This window comes from Pteropus vampyrus, unplaced genomic scaffold (assembly GCF_000151845.1).
Source record: "Pteropus vampyrus isolate Shadow unplaced genomic scaffold, Pvam_2.0 Scaffold297, whole genome shotgun sequence".
Taxonomy (NCBI): Eukaryota; Metazoa; Chordata; class Mammalia; order Chiroptera; family Pteropodidae; genus Pteropus; species Pteropus vampyrus.
Window position 1 is genome coordinate 612,185 of NW_011889078.1, and position 22,179 is coordinate 634,363.

Here is a 22,179-nt window from a genome sequence, read left to right on the forward strand (position 1 = left end):
TTCCAAATTCTGGCAAACTATGTTTTGCAACATTCACACATTAGTTTGTGCTGCTCTGGCCCTATGACCACGATGAAACCTCACATATTTTATAATTACACTAAACTCACAGACAAAAGCAAAATCAGAGCTGTTGGATATTTGATGAAACACTGACCAAACTACAGCACAGGCCCTGAAGAAAAACAGGCATTAACACCCTGGCTGTGTCCTCCCTCCCAGGGCACTATCTTAGATTGACATTGTTATTATACTGTCCCACAGATTTCTCATAATAAAGGGGAAATGGATAAACAGAAGGGCCTACCAGAAGAGGCTCGTCGGAGAAACTGGTGGAGAGCTCCACAGATGCTGTGCGGGCTGTGCTGAGCCCAGTAAGGGAAACATTCGAGAGCCTTCTCCGCCTCACGCCACTGCAGTTGTTGGGGATTTTAAATGCACATCTCTTATGGTAATTCAGACCGCATCCTGGAAAAAGAAAATAAAAATGACTTTTGTTCAACTGTAAATTAAAAGCTATTCTAGTGTATTAGTTGTAAATTTTACATTTTTAAAAACAGCACTGCTTCCATTCCTCTTGGGGCTATTTGGAAATTCAATTTTTCTTTTGAGCTTTTTCTGATCTCTTCTCCCAATCTGTAAATAATCTGGGTTTTGAATTCTGATTTTATTGGACAAGCTCAGCAACTACTGTGGTTATTATTTTAACTGTCCCCTGATATAACAGACTCAGGCTTTGAAGGATGTAGCAACAAAACTACAAAAATGATCTGAGCCCATTTTTAGCTGCCACAAGTTCTAATGTAGACACAGGGGAAATTAATCACAATGCATCACAACTTTTGAACTACACTGATCTGAATTCTGACTTCACAGTTCAACAAGTTCTTTCCATGGAGGCTGATAAAACTATGATATTGGTGAAGAAATGTGGATACAAGTTCGAGGCTGCCATTCAATAGCTGAGTGACCTTGGATGGTTTGATTAACCTCCTGAATCTCTGGTCATTTCAACAAATATTTATTGAATGCTTACTTTTCCAAAATCTGGATTAAGATGAAAATTTTATTTTCAGTCTATTGCCAAAATAACCAACATGAAAGAAAGACATCCATACGACATAGGGGAAAAGATGTGAGAATCGGGTTTCCTAGATCAGAGCAAATATTCTGAAGACAGGAAATGTAAAGAAATGAACAGAACAGAATCCATGCACCGCTCCCACAACCCCTCCCCTCAAATCCCTGGAAGACATCTGAGGGAAAGAAGACATTATTGTAGAGGATACAACTTAAGCAGAGAACTCTGGCATGCATTCGACTTGGGTGGGGAAGAAAATACCTTACCTTCACATTTAAGGCCTTGACGGACCAGCCCCCACAGCATTTCTCCACAGTGATCACAGAAAGCTGGAGCTCTGTACGAATGAACAAAGAGAGCGTGGGGACGAATCTGAAAGTCTTCAAAGGTGGCAGAAGCTGTAAAAATAGTAATGTTGAAAAGTAAGCTGAATGAATACCCTGATCTGTAGCTAATTAGTATGCAAGATAATTAACATGCGAGTATGACTATAACTCTCCAGGTAGGAAAGATAAAATGCAACACTGCTTGACTTTTACCCATTATACTCCATTCTTCCCAACCATAACTTTACAAGTTGTGCCCTCCCTCTTCTATTCCTGATTGCCAAAGTCTCAGGCCACTGTGAAAGTAGCCAAAATGCTGGAACGAAGCATGAATGAAAGGATAGCTCAACTGGATTTACAAATATTTGATTTTACTTAAAAATATTTTGCTTTTTCTTTTCTTTAAATGAACCAGGAAAATATTCAGAAATAATGAAAAAACATTTTTGATGAATTGCATATAGGTACGTCAGAAGATAGTGGACTGAATATGACCATGAAGAGGTACATTAGATTCTGGGCAGGTCCCAATTAGAAGACAACTAAGAAATCTGAGTAGCCTCTTCTTGCGAAGGGGGAGTTATTTGAACGCTGAGGCAATATAGCCAAGCATTTGAATCCTAACCTAAAAATAACCAAGTAGCCTCTTCACCAATATGCCAAACAGAGGGATTTAATATACACACTGGTGAATTCCACTCCATTCTTTAGTAAATAATATTCATGATGTAGGGGTTTGTTTGTTTGTTTTTTTTTTTGTTATTGCTTACTGTTAATTTATTTTACATGATACTCATGCAGGGTATTGAAATACACTATTTTTTAAAATTATACTTTCCCATATGATCTTTTTAGTGCGTTATAAAAGTGGCTCATTTTGTTGGTTGTTGTTCAAATCAAGAAACAAAAAGGTATGAAGAACTGAAAGTGAAAGGTCACCCCTTTTCCCAAAAAATTCTAATTGGCAGAGGTGTATCTTTTAGACCTATTTGCACATATAGCCTGATGTTGAGGCTGCACAGGATAGTCTAGAGACTGAGATGAGCTGTATGAAGTTTTGAGATTATATGAGTGACAACTAACTTAATCATCATGAACCTCAGTTTCTCGTACATTAAAAGAGAAGGTGTGACTGACGGTGACTTCTCCAGGCCCTTAAAATTTAAACTTCCGTTAATATTAGATCAGAACCATGTGCACTTGATTTCACGAAGTTTTATTCAAAGAGAATTTTTGGAAAAATTTAGACATTATACATATCCTTCTATTCTGCCTTCCTCACTCTTTCTCCTGTTTATGTTCTTGCCTTACTTTTTCCACACACGTTTATTAAGTACATTCAATGTTGATGATGGAACAGTGCCAAGGATAAAGACATAAAGATAAGTAAGAAATCTTCACAGATCCCACCAGACTAGCAGGAAAGACAGATAAAAATAAACACCTCCACAGTAATTATAAAATAACTTGTAAGGTTTAAAGAAGCTGCTGAATTTGGCCTAAGTTATACAGATACTAAATAGAACCAGGACTACAACCCACAGATGTTTTATTTTATTATTTTTTAATTTTTCAATCACAGTTACCATTCGATATTATTTTATATTAGTTTCAGGTGAATAGCATAGCGGTTAGACATTTATAGAATCTACTAAGTAATTCCCCCCGTTCAATCTAGTATCCACCTGGCACCAAACATAGTTATTACAATATTACTGACCATATTCCCTATGCTCTATTTTATATCTCTATGATTATTTTATAACTGCCAATCTGTACTTCTTAATCTCTTCACCATTTTCACCCAGCCCCACAATCCCCCTCTTTGCAGCAACCATCAGTTTATTCTCTGTATCTGAGCCTGTTTGTTTCATTTTGTTCTTTAGATTCCACATATAAGTGAGATCATATGATATTTGTCTTTCTCTGACTTATTTCACTTAGCATAATACTCTCTAGGACCATTCATGTTGCTGCAAATGGTAAGGATTGCATTCTTTTTTATGGCTAGATACTATTCCATTGTATATATAAACCAACTCTTCTTTATCCAATCATTTATTGATGGGCACTTAAGTTGCCTCTATATCTTGGCTAGTGTAAATAGCACTACAGTGAACATAGAGGTGCATACAGCTTTTTGAATTAGTGCTTTGAATTTCTTCAGATAAATACCCAGAAGTGGAACTGCTATGTCATAATGTAGTTCTATTTTTAATTTTTGAGGAACCTCCAAACTCTTTTCCATAGTGGCTGCACCAATTTGCAATCCCACTAACAGTGCAACCCATAGGTGTTTAGCCCCCAATACGCTATCCTATTTATCATTACCAGTGTGACATCTTATCTTCCCTAACTCTGCCCAAAGAGTTATATCCAATAGCTCCATGATGTGGGGAATAAACACTTGCAGTTTTCCTGTTGGTGCTTAGATAGCAGACTATGGGCTAACAAATCATTCATTGAGTGTACTTATGAAGTACTTACACCTTGTTAACTCAAGTCTGCAAGGTGTTACAGAGAGAAGGCTGAAAATGTGATTCATCTGCTACACAGAAGATTAAAAATTTTAATCGGTTGGTTTTTCCTTAAATCTTGAACAAAAGTACTTTACTCCAAATTAATGTTTTTTATTACTGAAATCACCTATCAACTTATTAAAGTTATAATTTTTATTTGATTGGAAAGATAATGAAAATAATGACAAGAATAACTAAGATTTATTAAGTTCTAAGTGTATACTAAACACTATGTAAGAGATTTAAGTGTTGAAAGAAAGAGCTGATCAAAGAACTGTAGTAAAATAACCATGCACTAACCTTGCCTACACAAAATCTTGACCAGTGTTAATATTACCAACAAAAAGAATTTCAATTAAATTAAGTTTGAGAAATTACATGTTTCTCACTTCAAGTTTCACAATATGTGGTCAATGTTTATTCTAAGTAAGTCAGTAAAAAGGTATGGCTTGGGTACCAATCATCTACTTTTGTGGAATGTTAAATTCTGCTTAAATTTGGTCTCTCATACTTACGGACAAAATTTGTTTTTAAAACATTAAAGAAAATAGTTAAAAAAAAATTTGTGCCAACCATTAATTCCTAGCTTCTTCACTCCCACCCAAATGTCATCCCTCAGGACCAAACTACTGTGATAATACTATGTCAGCAATTTGTTGAATAATTACTGCAATGTTCAAAATAAGGAACATCAGAATTTCACAATATTAACACCAAGTTGCATTCAGATATTTTTCTGAATTAATCAGGAAGTCTATAAATAATTAAACTGAAGATTTTCAGTAACCCCCGCCCCCAATTTATATCAGGTAAGTTTGTTTATTCACTTTTCAAAAGAGATTAACATTCATAAGCAGTTAGCATCCTTGACTTATGTTTAAATGCCATTTTCTAAAGTTCAATTTTAATATTCTCCTGTTAATTTAAAAATAATTAAACACATTTAAAAAATAAAACTACCAAGTGTGGTGAGGTTTTATATCCATTTGAAATCAAAGCACAACATCCATTTATTATGAATTTACCTGTTCTGCACCCTAGGGGAAACAGCATTAGCTGAGTGTATGCATACCATCTCGCCTAATCACAAAATTGCACTTCAGAGATAATCATTTGGTACAAGAAAACAAAGTGAATGCTGTAATTCCATTTCACTTAAGTTTTGGATTCAAAATGTACAGATAAGAATAGGAATATTAGTGTGTCTAGAGATTCCAAGAGAGGAACAATGTGTTATCTGTCTGTCTGTTATAATCAATCAGCCAACCTAAATTAAAACCATATGACAGGGCTACAAACTAAACACAATGGGCCCCTTATACTGGTATTTGTGTCTCTTTGATTTGCTCTATTCACAGTCTATTGTTATATTCCAGTGTGCAGGAGAGGAGAAAATGACATGCTTTCTCCAGTTATTGAGTATTTGAAACAGGTAATTGAGCCAAAAACTCTAAGATAATCAGTAGTTCTTTTAAGGTTCATTACAAATTGTTGCATAAAATGGAATAAAGTGTTTGGTTAGCAGTACAGAAGAAATGAGGCTTCTGAAGCAAAATAAATAATTTCTAGAGGTCAAAATTATTTGCATAATAAATAAAATAATGTCGGATCTTCTATGATTTTCAGTAATTCTTTATACTGGTAATTTTGGCAATTTGGGAGAAGCATTAACTCTTTCTGGCATCAACAAATTGGGACAAAGTTTAACACACTGATTGCAAGTATGACCTCATTCGATTTTTCACAAGTAATCTATAAAGTAGGTATTATTATTATTTCCATATTACAGATGAGAAAACTTAGTATCAAAGAAATTAAGGAGCTGCTCTAGGTAACATAGGATCTTGATTCAGTCAATCCTGACACCTGTACCATACAAACTCTCTCTGCCTCTTTGAATCAAATTATCTTAATTCTCTGACCATTGAAATACAATAAACTGCATCTTCACTTTATGAACTACTTGGAAAGATTAAAAAAAAAACAACCATTGCAATGAAATATAACACACCAGTATTATAAGATTTATCCTTATTGCAGAGATGTAAAATAATATTGGGGAGAAAAGGGTCTATGAAATAATATATAGAACTAAATTAATTCAGTTCATGATACAAAAAAATCTCTCTAATATGCTTTCTGCATAGACTCTATTTTTTGAAATCCTCCCCCATGCAAACAAGTTGGAGTTAGTAACAATAACTGGTTTTTAAATTTTTAAAAAATCGAAGGTAATGCATAGCTACAGGCCAACTGGAGCTTGTGTCCCCACGATAACCAGTGTCTCCACATTCAATTGTTAAGTGTGGACAACAGCAAAACATTATGAAGTTTTTAAAAGCTGTGGAGACTTGCTGTGACAAGTTTGCTTTTTTCCTTAGCCTTTGTAATATTGAAAAAAGCTTCTGGATACCACTCCCCTACCATAAACATAGGTATTCATTCATCAGCTTTAAGGTCTTCTGTGGGTAAGAAATATCCTATCCATCTCTATGCTAACATCCTATCATTCGTCGATACACAAACATAACAGAAATACATAAATCATCCTCTGTTCCTTGAAAGTCTGGTGGGATAATGACTACTAACAAATCGATCTATTGCATTTGTGAATACCTCAAATTATTAGAAAGTTTTTTATAGAGTCCCAAACACTCCTCTTTAACTTCCACTGGGTGGTCACAGTTCTAAAAAGCAAGCACTAAAAATTAAGACACTTTCATGTCTTTCTTAAATCAGCTCATGTAGGCCAATTAGTCATAACACCTTCAAACAGTGTTGATTTATGTTATGTTGCATTAATACATTGCGAACCTACTAGGTAATGAAGTGTAAGCTAGAAAAAGAAAAAATGAATAGTATCTGTTGAGGTTTCAAAGTCAAAATGAGAATGACAGACTCATAACTAATCAATACAAAATGCAGGATGGAAACACAAAAGAAAGAGTGACAGACTGCCTGGTCTGTCAGGGAAAGCTTCATTAAGGAGAGACACTATATAGACCCTTGAAGGATGAAGATTATTTTGAAAAGCAGAGAACAGAATAAAGAAAAGAAGGAACATTTTATACAGTCTGATTTTCTTTAGTTATAGATAATTTATAGGATTATCTACACTTTTCTTTATAATTATTGTGGGTTCTTGACACTTTGTCATCTTTAGTGTTCTATTAGGACCGTTAGCAAGAATGATTCCACCCTGTTAATGGAGCAGATAACTGAGAGATACAAATCACTTTGTATCATGAGACAACAAATCATTTCCACACTATTGTGGCCCGGATGCAAGGCAGTGCTTGTAAAATTAAGCCTGCATGTGTCTACTCCCCTCAGCTACCTTTCATACACACCCACCTACACCCTGAGGCTGGCCATTTCTTTCTGGTTCTCCTTTGGTCCCAGTCTCTCCAACCAGCTTTTGTACCAGATTCTCCCTTCATGCAATTGTTATTCTAATTAATGACACATTTCACATTTTTGTTATACATGGAGACATCTAGTGTTGGGAAGACCTCGTGGCTCTCCAGCAACAAGAACATGCAACAAATTCTGGCTGAAACATTTATGATAGCAATATCTTCTAGAAGGCTAAAGAAAAAAAGGAGGGAATTTCTATTTCTTACTTAATCTGACGAGAAAAACCTTAGTGAGGTACAATGATGGGAACTTGGGAGGCTGTGAATATTATCATCTCAAAGATTAAAGTGGCCAAGAGGAAAAAAAAAAAAAACAAACATAAAATGTATTTAGATATGTTGATTAGGCAGTTCAGAAAGTTCTGGGAAAATATTTTATAAGTCTATGGCCAGAGACTCTTAAAAAATATGGCTCAAGAGAAATAAAAAGGCCTTGCAAGCCAGATTGTTAGCACAATAACAAGTTACCCTAATTAGGAAGAAAAGGGGTTGGTATCTAGAGAAATTGATGTAACTGCCCAGGACACTCTCTGAGAAGCCCTACAGAAAAGGAGGACGCATCAAGGAGCAGCTCAGAAATTGTGGCTTGGCCAGTGAGAATCACCCTAAGAAACCTAAAGAAGTAAAAAGCTAAAGTTTTTAAAAAGTTAAAACAGAACAAAAGGCCTTTTAGCTGTGTTATATATGGAAATAATAAAGCAGATATAGGCCTGAACCATGGAAATATATAGCTTAATGTTAACAGACAGAATAGAAAAAGCTGAACTATTCAATTGTAGTTTCATTTCCATCTTTTCTAGTAGTGAACCATCTTTTAAAAAAAATAGGATGAAGAAATATACTGGAGAAAAAGGTAAAGTGTAGGATAGGTGAACAAAGATTATCTAAGTAAACTATTAAATAAACTATTTCGATAGGCCCAAATGAATTGTATATGAGGGCTCAAAAATTTACTTTTAATTTGAAGAAAAATCTATTGCAATATTCTAACAGAATTATATTGGGCTTAATGAAATTATTCTAAAGGCTTTCTGTAAGAATAATAGAAAATATTCTCATAAGAATAGAAAAATTTGAAAGAAGAATCATGAAGAAATTTAGCCCTAATATATATCAAAATACTCTGTAAAACCATGATATTTTAAAATATGTTGGTTGTGTAAGACACAAGAGAGATCAAGAAGACAGAACACAGAAATCTACTCTGTATGAATTTAAAATATGAAAGAAGATACATCATAAATCAATTTACCAGGGAAACATTTAACAAATGATTAACAATTAGCAATTAGCTATGTGAAAGAAAATACAATTTAGAAGTTTATCTCCTATATTATAATAATGTATGTATGTATTTATATATGAAAACATAAATATACCTGAGAGTAAAAAGATAATACCAAACCATAGAAAGACCAGAAGGAAGCAGAAATGAATGCTTATCAAATCTCTGGAGAAAAATAATTTTAGAAAGTAAGAGAAGTTCATAAATCTTCAAAGTGATAGAAGAAATCAAATGGGATCCATTAGCATAATCATGTAGCAGGCATTGCTGGTTGACTTGTCAAAGAGTCAAATAATAATCTCTTTTATTTTGCATAGTTATAATAGGATTATTTATAACAATTATATATGCGAGGTCACAGAAAGCTAATTATGTTTAATACTTCCAGGTATTTAGAATATAATTACTAATATTCTAGGAGAGATCCTTATGCATCGTCGCCTATGCAGGCAACAAGGCCTATGTTCTATTATGAAAATTAGGAAAGTTCATATGCATTCATTCCTGCTCAGAAAGAAACAGAACCTTCTTCTCCTTTTCCTTCTTCATTTTTCTTTTTAACTAGAAGCAAGAGGCAGGAGAGCAGGAGTTTTGATGGCAGAGCTAAAATCCTGCCCACCAAGCTATTTAAGATCTGGTCATGAACTCAGAGTTAAAGCCTGTGTAATCTTTTGTTTCCCTCCCACCCAGGTAACTAAGCTCTAAGGCTGCTGCAGAACATCTGCTTGTAGAAGCAGCAATGCCGCCTGCCAGGAAGATGCTACTGGGATGAAAGAGAAACAAAATAGAACTCTATGTAACTCAAGGAAGAGAGGTAGAAAATGGAGTTATTCGATTCCACCATCTCCATACTGAGAATCCAGCCAAGAACACAACCCTCGACCAACATTTTAGTTCCAGCCATTACTGATGCACATTTTCCTTTTAACACAAAACTTTCCTTCTTTTTTGCATGTAGCTACTTCTCAGTTAGCAAACTCTTAGCCATCCTTCAATTCTGCTCAGTATCACCTGCTCTAGAAGCCTTCTGTGATATGCCTGCCCCACTTGATGTAAACTGCCCTCTTGACTGTTTTCATAGACTCCCGGGCACACTTGTAGCACAAAATGAATCACTTTATACCGCTGCCCCTTATTCCTTTATTTGTTCACACCTGACATTAACAGATTGCTGGAAATAGAGTTAATACCATCTCTAAGTTTATATACACATATTACATGATCAATTAATGTTCCTGGTTGAATAAATAAACCAATGCCTTTACAAAGCCTATTGCTTGGCTAAGGTTCTACATTTTAAGTCCTAATAATCTGTAAATGTATTATTTCAAATTCAAAAGCAAAACCCATCAGAATCATAATTTGGATCACCTTTTAAAAAGTGTCTAGCAATGCTTTCCAGAGATGTCCTTGCTAGTACCTTATTATTCTGAAGGCTGTGAGGTGTAGGTAGTGATGAAAAGCATGGACAGTGTCAGAGCATACGTGGGTTTTAATCCTGGTCACAGCAAATGATTGACCTTGGGAAGGTTACTTCACCTCACTGAACCTCAGTGTCCCTCTCTATTAAACTGGCTTAGTAAAGCTCACTACCTCAGGCTGGGAGGAGAACACAAAGTGACTAACATAGTCCTTGGCATACCAGTGGTAGTTATCACAAAAATTTCTTAGCCTGACGATTTAACAGTATGCACTTTGTAATCAGAAAGATCTGAGTTTGAATCCCAATTATTATTAATATTCTTTGTTATTATGTTTGTAATCATCATCAGTATTGATAGAGAAAAATACTGCTTTAAAGTCTATTATCAATCCACAGCACTTACAAAAACTAAAGGCATTAAAAACTATTATTATTTGTTCTCACTGCTACTTTATAAAAAATATGTTTCCACTCCAGAGGAAATTGCTTTTCACTGTTCTGGTTAACACTAATTAAATGGAGCTAAGTCCATAGGACTGTGTCTAGTTCCTTCCCTAAAATGAATCAATTAACAGTTAGGAATTGCCGTGGGGAAAGAAGAGTCGCCATATCCTGATGTGACTGAATGACAAATGCCACAGCTGGAAAGAGATTAGAGAGCATCTCAGGTCAAAAAAGAACATAAATGGTTGCCCCATGTGTCCAACATAGAGGAAAAAGAAAATTAAGTCAAAATGTCATGGAGTCAAATTCTATCTAATGAGTGCAGGCTCTGCAGGCACCCTGAATAGAGGGAAAGAAAGGTCAAGCCTGTTTCTTAGAAAGCTCCATGCATACAGGAGGCTTTATACCTTTAAAAGGATAATGATCTCATTTACATGAGGAACACCAGCACACAAATTGCCCTTTAGACTACTTACAAAAGGCTGGTAGACAAAGGCTAGGTACAGTATTATACTGACATATTCTAATAGGCAGCGGAGTTTCCGGTGACAAATAACATCACTTTTGTCAAATACATTTGCACATAGAGACACCAGGTCGAGGTCCTATATGCTTTGCTTCGAGTATAAATCTCACTGTACTTTTCACAAAAACAGATGCTTACTTTTGATTCATAAACAACAAAACCCTTAAAAGCTGTGAAATCTGCTGGGTATTCTCACTCCAGAAGAAGCAACAGTTCAATGATGGCCAAACTCAATTCAGTGCCTGCTGACTGCGCACCTGCTGTGTGCAGGAATTGGTCTGGCTGCTTGTTCGGGGGCACTGCGAGAAGGGAAAGCAACTTGCTGCTGAGGGACTCTCTATTCTCTTGAAGAATCAGGCTCATTGATTCATTGGTCCACTCTGGCTCATCATTAAAAGAACTTTATTAATTGAAAATCTGAGTTTAAGCTTTTTAGTCAGGTTTACTGAGGTGTAATTTACGCAAAGTAAAATCTATCCTTTTTTTGCATATAGTTTCAATACATACAATTGTGTAACCAACACCATAATAGAGAGAAGAAACAATTTTATCAACCTCTCTCAAATTCCCCTGTGACTCTTTGTAGACAATCCCTTCCTCACTCCAGTAAACTGGCAACCAGTGATTTATTTTGTCCCTTTTCTAAAATGCCATATAAATGTAGTCTTTTGACTATAGCTTCTTTCTGCATAATGCATTTGAATTTCATCCATGTTGTATGTACATCTGCAGATAATTCCTTTTTCCTGCCGAGTCGTATTCTATTTGGTTGATAAGCCACAATTTGCTTACCAATTCACCGGTTGCATCTTTTCAAGGGGCCGTCAGTTTAACTATTCATTAGGGTCAAGGATCATGTTGACATGAGCATAGTAGAGTCCTAGGTCCAGAGTCCCAAGCTCCAATGGGGAGAAAGTAGTGGAAAGAAATGTTTATTTGTGACCTGAACAGATCATTCATAACATGGGAACTTTATTGTTGAAAACAACTTCCTTTTTACAACACTGGACAGCACATGATTTTTAGAGTGAGATAAAGTGGCTTTGTTGCTTTTTCTTACCACTTGCAAGCTTCAGAATCTCTCTGTACTTCATTTCTTCATCTTTAAAAAATGGGTTATAATTATTAACTCAAAGAACAGTTTCATAATCATTTCAATAGGAAAACATTAAAAAATAACAGTATCATATTTGGTACTATACTGTAGTAGTGCACAAAACTGTTAGACATTTTTTCAAATATGCAAATGTAGATTTGTAAAAATCTTATGATGTTGCACCATTTGCAAAAATTAACTCAAAAATAGATCATAGACTTAAATATAAAACCTAAACTATAAAACTTCTAGAAGAAAACCTAAAAGAAAATGTTTATGACCTGGTTTAAACAAAAATTTCTTAGATACAACACTACAATTATAACTAATTTTAAAAATTGACAGTCTCTCAAAATTAAAAACTTCTGGTCTTTAAAAGACCTGTTAAAAGATTTCTGATAAAGGACTTGTATCCAGAATATATTAAAACCTCCTAACATTAGGAAAAGAACCAATTAAAAAATCGGCCAAAGGTTTGAAAAGACAGTCAACTAAAGAAGTTATGTGGATGGCAAATAAGCACATGAAACCTAGAAGACTGTGGATTCAGCTGACTTTGATAAACTACTTTGGAATCATTATCACCATGTATGATACTCTTTCAATCACAAAATTATTCTACGTCCTAAATATTTAACTTACAAATTAATGCATTTTGGGACATAACTCACTCACATGCAGGGCTATCTGCATTTGTTTTAGGATCTTATATCACATTCCATCTTAGTAACTGAAATCACAAACTTTGGTCCTACTTAAGGGAATATTTTGGAAGATCAAGTCATCATTCCAAAACAATTTGTAGAAAACATCACAAGTAATTGCTGATTATAATTTTTAATTTAAAATTAACTATAATTTGGACAGACTTCAATTAATTTTTGTGCAACATTAATTTTTTGATTATCAACATTCTCTGCATGTACATGGTGAGTTATATCAACTTTGTTCATTTACTCGTTTAATATATATTAGATTCTCACATAGTACTATCAGAGTCATACGTAATTTTTAGCATTTATTTTAATTTCATTCCTTCTCCCTTTTTAAATCGCAAATTACAATGTCATTATAAAAAGCAACAAGGGGCTAATTTTATCATCACATAAATTCTGAACAAATTATCTAGTGATTTCAGGATAATAAAGGATAAACATAAGAAAAAATGTTTAAAAGGGGATAGACATAAATTTTTATATAAATTTTATTTTTCCTGCTATAATTTGTTTAGGTAAGTGATTCCCACACAAATGTTTTCTCTGAGATATTCCAGAACTGGGAAGGAAGGGACTAAAGTAATTCTCAGATTTTATATATATTCCATAAAATTCTGATAGTAGCTCCTTTCCTGGTCTAGAAGAATATTGTTCTGTGATTATTACTCCATGTGATAGCAGAGTTTAATGTGTGCTGGGCATGTAGATAATATACAGGTAGTGAGGACTGTATTTTTCTACACGGTGCAATGGGTGAAGAATGCCAGTCCTGGAGCAACAGTGTCTGGGTTTGAAACCCAACTTCACTATTTACTAGGTGTCTGAGCCTGGCTATGTTTCTTATCTCTGTGAGTTACTGCATACTGTCATACATATATATATATATATATGATAGTATATATACTATTATATATATATTTATATATATTTATGTATATATACTATCATATATATATTAATAATATATATAAAAAATAGTAAATCCTTCACTGCTGAAGTATTAAATATTTATAAATGTATTAAATATGTATAAAGCATCGAGACCAGTGCCTGGCATATAATTACCTTGTCATAATTAATGTTTAGAAATATTTAGGACATATTCTTATGTTTCTCTATAATCACTTTAAAATTGTTGACACACTACGATAACTGCAATAAGCTTGTCCTATCTAGCTTATCCTGTCCATATTAATTTTATAATTCATTTGTTTTAAAGTTATGTGAAAATACTGCAAGACTGGAATAGTGTGACAATTTTCTGTTTAGCTTTCATAGAGAATAATTTTTTAAATTTAATTTTATTTATTTTTTTGGTGACATTGGTTAACAAAATCTAGTAAGTTTCAGGTGTACAAATTAACAGTAAGGTATATATATATTGCATTGTGTGTTCCCCTCCCATAGTTAGATTTCTTTCTGCCACCACATATTTGACCCCTTTACCCCCACCTACCTCCTCCTCCCGCCTCCGCCCTGGTAACCACTAGTCTACTGTCCATGTCCATGAGTCTCTGTTTGTTTGTCCTGTTCATTTGTTGCTTTTAGAAAATAATTTTTTAAATGCTGTTTCTAAATTGAAAGTTTACCCCAGCTAACTTTTCTAATCAGCATTTGCAAATCATGAGTAAAAAGAACTATACTGAGGTACTGGATCTTATTGCCATTTTTGTTCTGTTTTCTTTGTTTTATTTTGTTTCATTTTTATTCTGCTGAATAGAGCATATTGCCTGGCATTTCAGGTAGTCAGTAGATAGACAGATGTTGAATGAACATCTTGTCTCTATCTTTCTTAAAGGAGCATCGATTCATTCAACAAGTACTTATTGTTAATAAGATAAAAAAATATATTTATTTAGCATTTATTCTATTTGCCAGGTAAGGTGTTAATCAAACATCAGTATGATGATATTCACTATTATTGTTATTTTGTATGACTTTTCATTTATGCAATTTTTTAATGTCCTTAATGTTTTCATAATGTAGGCCTTGTAATCTGTCTTAGGATGGGATTAGGTTCATATGTTTATTTTAAACAACCCCAAAATAAAAATGCACAAACGAGATAGAAACGTGTTACGTTCTCACATAAAAAGGTAGGCAGCTATTTGCAGCTATGGCTACTCCATGAACTTATGTTCCTTTCTTCTGCCCACTCTGATATCTCCTCAGTTTGGTCTTCCTCTAGCTCCAAAATGGCCATCAATTCTAGGCAGCAGGATAAAGAAAAGGACAGTCCACCCCTTAACACACACACTTGTTGGAAGCCACTAGCTGCACAGAATCCTGCAGAAAAAGTTTTCCCCCAAAATGGGGGTTTATATTGCAAAAGGAAGTGCGGGGGATACTGGAAGGCAAACAGTCTCTTTTACAGTGAATGTTCTTTGTATTTTTCATTTTGCTGTACATCAACGAGAGCAATTCCTGAGTTCAATTATGCATATGATAAATAAAAGGTGCAGCTGAGAAAACCTGAGATATTCAAGCAGGGGTAGGTGAGGACCAGGTAAAAATGAATATATGATAAAGTTCAGAGTAAGATGTGGTCAGGAATGTTCATTTGAGAATCATCAGCATAACAACAGCAATGAAAGTCAAATGGATTAATGAGATCTTCTGGAGCTTTAATTTTCAATATGGTAGCCACTAATCAAATGTTATTTCAATTTAAATTTATTTAAATGTAATAAAATTAAAAATTTAGTTCCTCAGTTACACTAGCTATATTTCAAGTTTCAATGGCCACAGGTGACTAGTGGTTACCATATTGGAAAGTTCAGACCATTTTCATGATTGCTGAGAGCTGTATTGGATAGCAGTGTTCCAGAGAGAGAATTTAGCAAAGAAAACAAAACTTGTAGCTGGTATTAAAATAGATAGTGATTTTTCTACATTTATTTATTAAACTTAAGTTTTATTTTTATTCTCAAACTTTATTGTTGCACTCACTAATAATAGGCTAACATTTTTTGAACACTTACTGGAAGTCAGGTTTTAGGCTAAATGTAATATATTATTTATTTTATTTAATCCCAAAAACTCACAAAATGAGTGCTATTATTATCCTCATTTTATACATGAAGAGATTAAGGCTCTAAATGTCAGCAAATTAGGCTACCAACTAATAAATACTTTAGAGAGGGAATTTCTGGAGAAAAACTTAGATCAATCTCAATGAATCCAGACCTATACATGGATTTTCCAAGTCATCTTATCAACTGCAAATACGTATCATTTTGCCTGTTCCTTTCCAGTATTTCTACTTCATTTATTTTCGTGGTGTCATTGCATTTGCTAAAAACTTCCTGAACAATGTTGAATACTAGTAAAGATATCCATAACCTTGACTGAATTATATCTTGTATATTCTTATTAAATACAATGCTGTTGATTGGAATTAGCTATTCTTTATTACTGTAAAAGAATAATAAAATTCATGATAGACTACAACAACTTATTTACTAATAGCATTTTTGCATTCCTACAATAATTTATTTGATTACTTTGTATTATTCTTTTACATTCTTATGGATTCTATTTTTCACAACATTATATTTAGGACTTTTGTATCTAAGAAGCAAAAATAATATTTTATTATTTGCACATGGGTTCTGATTTCAGACATTCTTGGGTTTTAAGTGCAATTTTACTACTAATTAATTGGGTGATTCCTGGCAAATTACTTAACATCTCTGTATCTCTGGAAAGGCTTATCACAGTGCCTTGTGAACCGTATGTGCTTAAGAACATTAATCATTCCGTTAGTGGAAATGGCCAACAGTTTTTTCGTGCCTTAGTCCATTTGGGCTGCTAAAACAAAATACTGCAGACTGGGCAGTGTATAAACAACAGCTCTGGAAGCTGGGCAGTCCTAGATCAAGGCGCTGGCAGATTTGTATCTGGTGAGCCTACTTCCTGGTTCATAGATGCCTATCTTTCCCTGTCACTTCACATGGCAGAAGAGGCAAGGGAGCAATCTGGGATTCTTTTATAAGTACACTAACCTCATTCATGAGGACCCAACCTCATGACCTAATTGCCTCCTAAAACAATCACCTTAAGGGGGAAGATTCCAACATAAATTTTTAGGGGATATAAACATTTAATCCAATGCAATTTCCTTTTCTTTCTTATACTGTCTTTTCCAGATTTCATTATTAAAATTTGGCTATTTGTATTATTTATTGGATAAGATTTTTAACTTTTATGTGTTCTGCAATAGTTTCTACTTAAGAGATTCACAGAAATATTATCTAAACTTGCCTACACAATGCTCTTTTTTTTGAGGGGGTGGGAGGAGAGTTAGAAGTTAGCACATCTTAACAAAACAAAATCCATTCTTTCTATCGAAGTGTGTGTGCGTGTGTGTGTGTGTGTGTGTGTGTGTGTGTGTGTACCAGATAATAAAGAGGACATTCCAATAAGTTTTTACAATCAAAATCATGACAGTGAATCTTACTATTAAAATGTATTTTAATATTTAAATTTCAATTGTATCTCTGATGAACATAATGAAATTTAACATAAATGTGCAAATTTAAATTAATAAACTGTGACTATTTGAGTCACAACACAATTAGCATACATTTAACATGATAATCCTCATCTTAAATCATATGATATTATTTGAAATGATAATAAGCAAGCATTAAAATAAATATTAAAAACAGAGGACAATTTGTACATCAAATTCCAGTTCTAAGTAAGTTAAAAGTTTTAGCCATTATTAAAAGCTGCCTGTTAATCAGAAGGCCACATGGTAGGAGGGAATGCAATCCTTTTTCTGTACTCTTTTTAGCAATTTTCCTAGATGAAAATGATAAAGAAAAAAGTACAAAATTCAGAAACCAAGCCATGTGCCACATTCATCGAAAAAACGAATGAAAATGAACCTAAAAATGGAAATTTAAAATGGAAGAAAATTGATTTGATGATAAGCAGAGAATAGATTAAACATGTACCATATGGCAATTTTAGCCTATCTTCCTAAAGTGTGCTATAAACATAACATTAGCACAAGTGATTCTGAGCAAAATGTTCCAAAAGGTGATTTTGCCTGCAGAAATATTACATTTGGTGGCGCTTTGAAGTCATTTTCAAAGGCCATTGTTCTCAGCACTTAAAGATCTTATCTGCCCTGCAACATTTTTTGGCTTGCTCTACATGTACAGTAACATTCTTTAAATTATTTTGACACAGCATTATTAACCCACACAAACACAGCATCCTCTAACATATTTAAAACAAAGTAGCAAAAGATTCATGGTCAACCATGTAAGATTTTATATTCTACTTAAGGGAAGATGATAAAATACTAAAAAAAAACCAAGTAAAATAATCATGTAGACTACCCAATATTAACCAAACATGGATTTGGAGACTGTAAAGATCAGGAAGAGGTCCTGGAGAGGAGAAGGGAGAATGTATGGAGAGATTTACTGTGAAAGATGAAGGAACACATATATCTTGGATTGAAGAAGAAATAGAATTTCTTAGATGGAAACACAGTGGGGAAAAAGGGTCAGAAGAGAAAAATAAACATGGGAAGTGAGGGGTATGGAAGGAACCAACAGCGTTGGAATAGAAGGTGACTATAGTGCAGCAGTGGAAAAGACTGTGGATAGTTTATTTGAGGTGAGCTGATGGCCAACTTTGGTATTTCAAGCTGAGACTCTAGAATGCAATAAGACATAGTTTGGATGCTTAAAAAATGACTACAATTCATTTTAAAGATATCATATATACAAAATAACATACAATAAATGTGTAGTTTAAAGAATAATAAAGAGCCACTGTACTTTCCATCCAACTGAAGAAAAAGAAAATTACCACTACCTTGGAAGCTGTCTTGAGATCCCCTCCCCAGCTGGGTGGATTAAGTGGTGTCAGTGATTTGGTGAGATCAGTGGAGAAAAGTGTTTACAGAAGTGTTCAGGAGCCTACAGAGGGAGACATAAAAACACTGGAGACACTTTAGACAGCAATAAGAATCCTGGGGGGCTTAGAGTAAGAAAGAAACAGTGGGGATACAGAAGAAAGGGAAAACCTACAGTTTATTATCACAAAGGTACTGGAAAGCAAATACGACTCAATTTTGTTTGTTTCTGTTGTTTGTTTCTGTTGTTTGTTTGTTTCTGTTGTTTGTTTGTTTTTTGTTTTCTGTTTTTTTTTTGCATGGATAAAACAAAATATTGGTACCATTAATAGAAACAGGAAAGAAAGGAGGGTTTGAAGTTAAAAAACTCTTGTTTTACACCCACAGTTGAGGGAATGAGACATTTAAGTGTGAAAATCATCAGTAGAAGAAAATGCAAAATGAAGCCAAGGTGAAAAATAGGCATTCAAGAAATAATTTCAAAAAGTGGCTTTTGAAGAATCTGAGATAGAATGAGCCTTTTAAGAAGTAAAAATTAGAACGAAAAGTTAATATTTGAGGCTTGAGGGCTAAGAAAAAGCTAGATGGAGGGATTGTTAGAAGTGGAAACACAGGGGAAACCAGAAGTACTCAGTGTCACAAATAAGGAAAAGAGAAAGAAAGTCTTTGGAGAAGGGTGGATTGTGTAGCCTGAGAAAACAGCTCCATATTTATTAACTTCAGGTCAGTTAGAGACTTTGGCAAGAGGGAATAAAGGGATAGAGTCAGCCTGTTAGAGGCTAAGAAAGAAAAAGATGAAAGAGGAAAACAATTGTGCAGGCACGTCTTCCCTCATTTAGAATGCCAAAGGAATCTCACATATCAATGTTTCTTTTATCCACAGCAATCGGCATTATAGGGTAGCAGAAGTCCACAGAGATGCCTTTGGGTCACTGGAGCAAGGGTAAAATGTCCTTGGGGTGTAGCCATATAGTGATATTCCAGCTGAGGCAACCCATAACTAGCCCTCTGACACCTACAGTAAGCCAAGGGCAGTGCTGAGACATTCATCACCTCTTTCTCCTTCCAGCCTCTTTATGTCTTAAGGAGGAGAAACGAAAACAACCACATATTTCCTATTCAGTTGCCAAAGCGGTCGGGCTTTCCTAAACTGCCTGGCGCCCCCCACGAATTGCCTGTGCCTAGTGTGGAAAGTTTTGGCTTTGGCTGTGCATTAGAATCGTCTGGGGAGCTTTAAACCTGTGGAAAGTTTTGGGGCCAACTTCTAGAGAATCTGCCTTAATTGTTCTGGGTTGGAGCATGAATATGGATTTTTTAAAAAACTCTCATGGGTGATGAGGGCTGAGAATCACTGCTTAAAAATGACCTCACTTATTTTCACGGGTTTCCAAACATCAATCAATTAACAAAGACTAAAAATCTAGCATCAGTTCACTATTGTTTAAGGTATTGAGGAACATATTTAAAGTAAGATGTGATCACTATCCATAATATGCCAGGCAGGGAAATAAAACAATATCATATATAATACTTTTGAGAATGTCAAAAGATCTATGTGACCAGAGCTGAATTGTATGATGACAATCGGTAAAGGCTAAGTCAAAATTGTATGCCTGAAGCTTTGCTTCAAAGTATGGGAGAGAATATTCTAGTTTAATATAAACCTAGTAAGATTATAAATATATGAGAAAGAGGCTAAGGAGTAAAATTCTTCAAACTTCCCTGCATCCTTTACCAACTGACCAGTGTTTGCCTGTGAGTTCAGTAACTCTGCGCTCCACAGGCAATGCTGTGACCATCTTCCATGAGAACAGCAAAGGATGGTGGCAAAATATGGGCCATCTATGTGCCATCCCTTTCCTGGCATACCCATCTTAATTCGCTGCTAGGATAACCAAGGGAGAGAAATCATGTGTTTCTCCTCTTTGGATTCTAACCTATACATAGAAGTAGTTCTTTACCTTTGGCCAGTGTGGCATGAAAGATTGCATGACAGCAGAGAGTCTGTTCTCAAAGCTATGTTCACAGTCCTATTTAAAACGCCACTTTTGGAGAGCTGATCCATGCTGAGTGGACCCTGGTGAAACTGATTCTAAAGAGGCAGAGGTAGGCTTACATCCTGCTGAGTCTATCTGTTGAATAAGAATCATTCAACTCTAACCCACTGGGCTCCCTTGGTATCTACTTTCTGCCTATTCCTTCATTAGAAATTCTCACGCACTGAATTCAGCTTGCCCCAGGGAACCCATCCCAAAGAAGCGCACCACCTGATGGGGGGACCTAGGTTACCATTTCTGGACACCAGAGCACCTTGTCCATTCTCAGGTGGAAGTTACACTGTAATTAATAGGTCAGATTCCAAGAAACTATGGAGACTACAGCCCTATAAGTGGGTGGAGCATTCCAAGGAAATTTTGCTGAGGGGAAGGGTGTGGTTTCTTCTCTATAGTCTTCCTGGCAGCCTGAGAAGTGAGAGATGAGGACAGCCATTCATAGTATTCTCTGTAATCTGCTGTGCCAGCCCATGGTTTAAGCTACTGCCCTCATCAATTTGACCTTTATCTGGCACTAGTATATCTATCCATTGCAGTATAGCAAAGATGGCAGGAGAGCATATATGACAGTTCTGAGCGATGGCCAAGAGCACATGCTCTGGGATCAGAGCCCTGGGCACAAGCTTTTGTTCCCTCCTCATCACTCATCTGCTAGGTGAACTCAGGTGAGTTACTTAACATCTCTGTGCCTCAGTTTCCTCACGTGACAAAGTCATTGAGAATAACAGTAGGATCTAATTTGTTCTGAGGTTTGAATTTGCTCTTAGCCTAGCAAACAGTAAACATGCAATATGTACAAACTATCTTTTGTTGTCATTTATTATCTTTTTTTTCTCTCCTTTCTTCCTCCCTCCCTACTTTCCTTCCTTCCTCTCTTTTCATGTTTGTGTGTGTGTGTGTGTGTGTGTGTGTGTGTGTGTGTGTGTGTGCATGCATATGCGTGTGTGTACACGTATACCAGATATCATCATATTAAAGTCTATGGAAGATCTTCTTTGTGTATCCAAAAGTCTAAAAATCCAAGTCTAAATCCAAATCTCAAGAAAGGTTTTCCAAGAATGCCAGGGCTTTTGGAAAAGAAGTGAAATTCTTGTTATTTAAAAGACATTCAAATTCACATAATGAGATTTGAGACTTCTAAGCTGACAAGGTTTTTGACTTTGAGTTGATTCTATAATGACTTTGGGGGACCTGGGGATGTGGCAAATGCATTTTGGGTGTGAGCTGGATGTGAATCTTTGTGGGCCAGAGGGAAGACTGCGATCAGCAGAATAATCACCACCACCCTTCACAGATGTCTAAACCTAAATCTCCCAAACCTGTGAATATATTATGGTAAAGAGAAAATAAGGTAGCAGATAGAGTTAAGGTTGCTAATTTGCTGATCTTAGATAGCTAGATTATTTCGGATTATCTAG

At 35.1% G+C, this 22,179-nt stretch overlaps 1 protein-coding gene across 2 annotated transcripts in view; it reads right to left on the bottom strand.

Moving 5' to 3' along the window:
- PRKD1 (protein kinase D1) overlaps positions 1 to 22,179 on the bottom strand; it is a 162,837-nt gene that overhangs the window by 78,242 nt on the left and 62,416 nt on the right. For both annotated transcript variants that reach the window (XM_023521146.1, XM_023521147.1), the window contains 2 exons: positions 1,348 to 1,479; positions 308 to 468 (listed from right to left, as the gene is read on the bottom strand). In XM_023521146.1, coding sequence (XP_023376914.1) covers positions 308 to 468; positions 1,348 to 1,479 — 293 coding nt within the window. The remainder of the gene's footprint in view (positions 1 to 307; positions 469 to 1,347; positions 1,480 to 22,179) is intronic.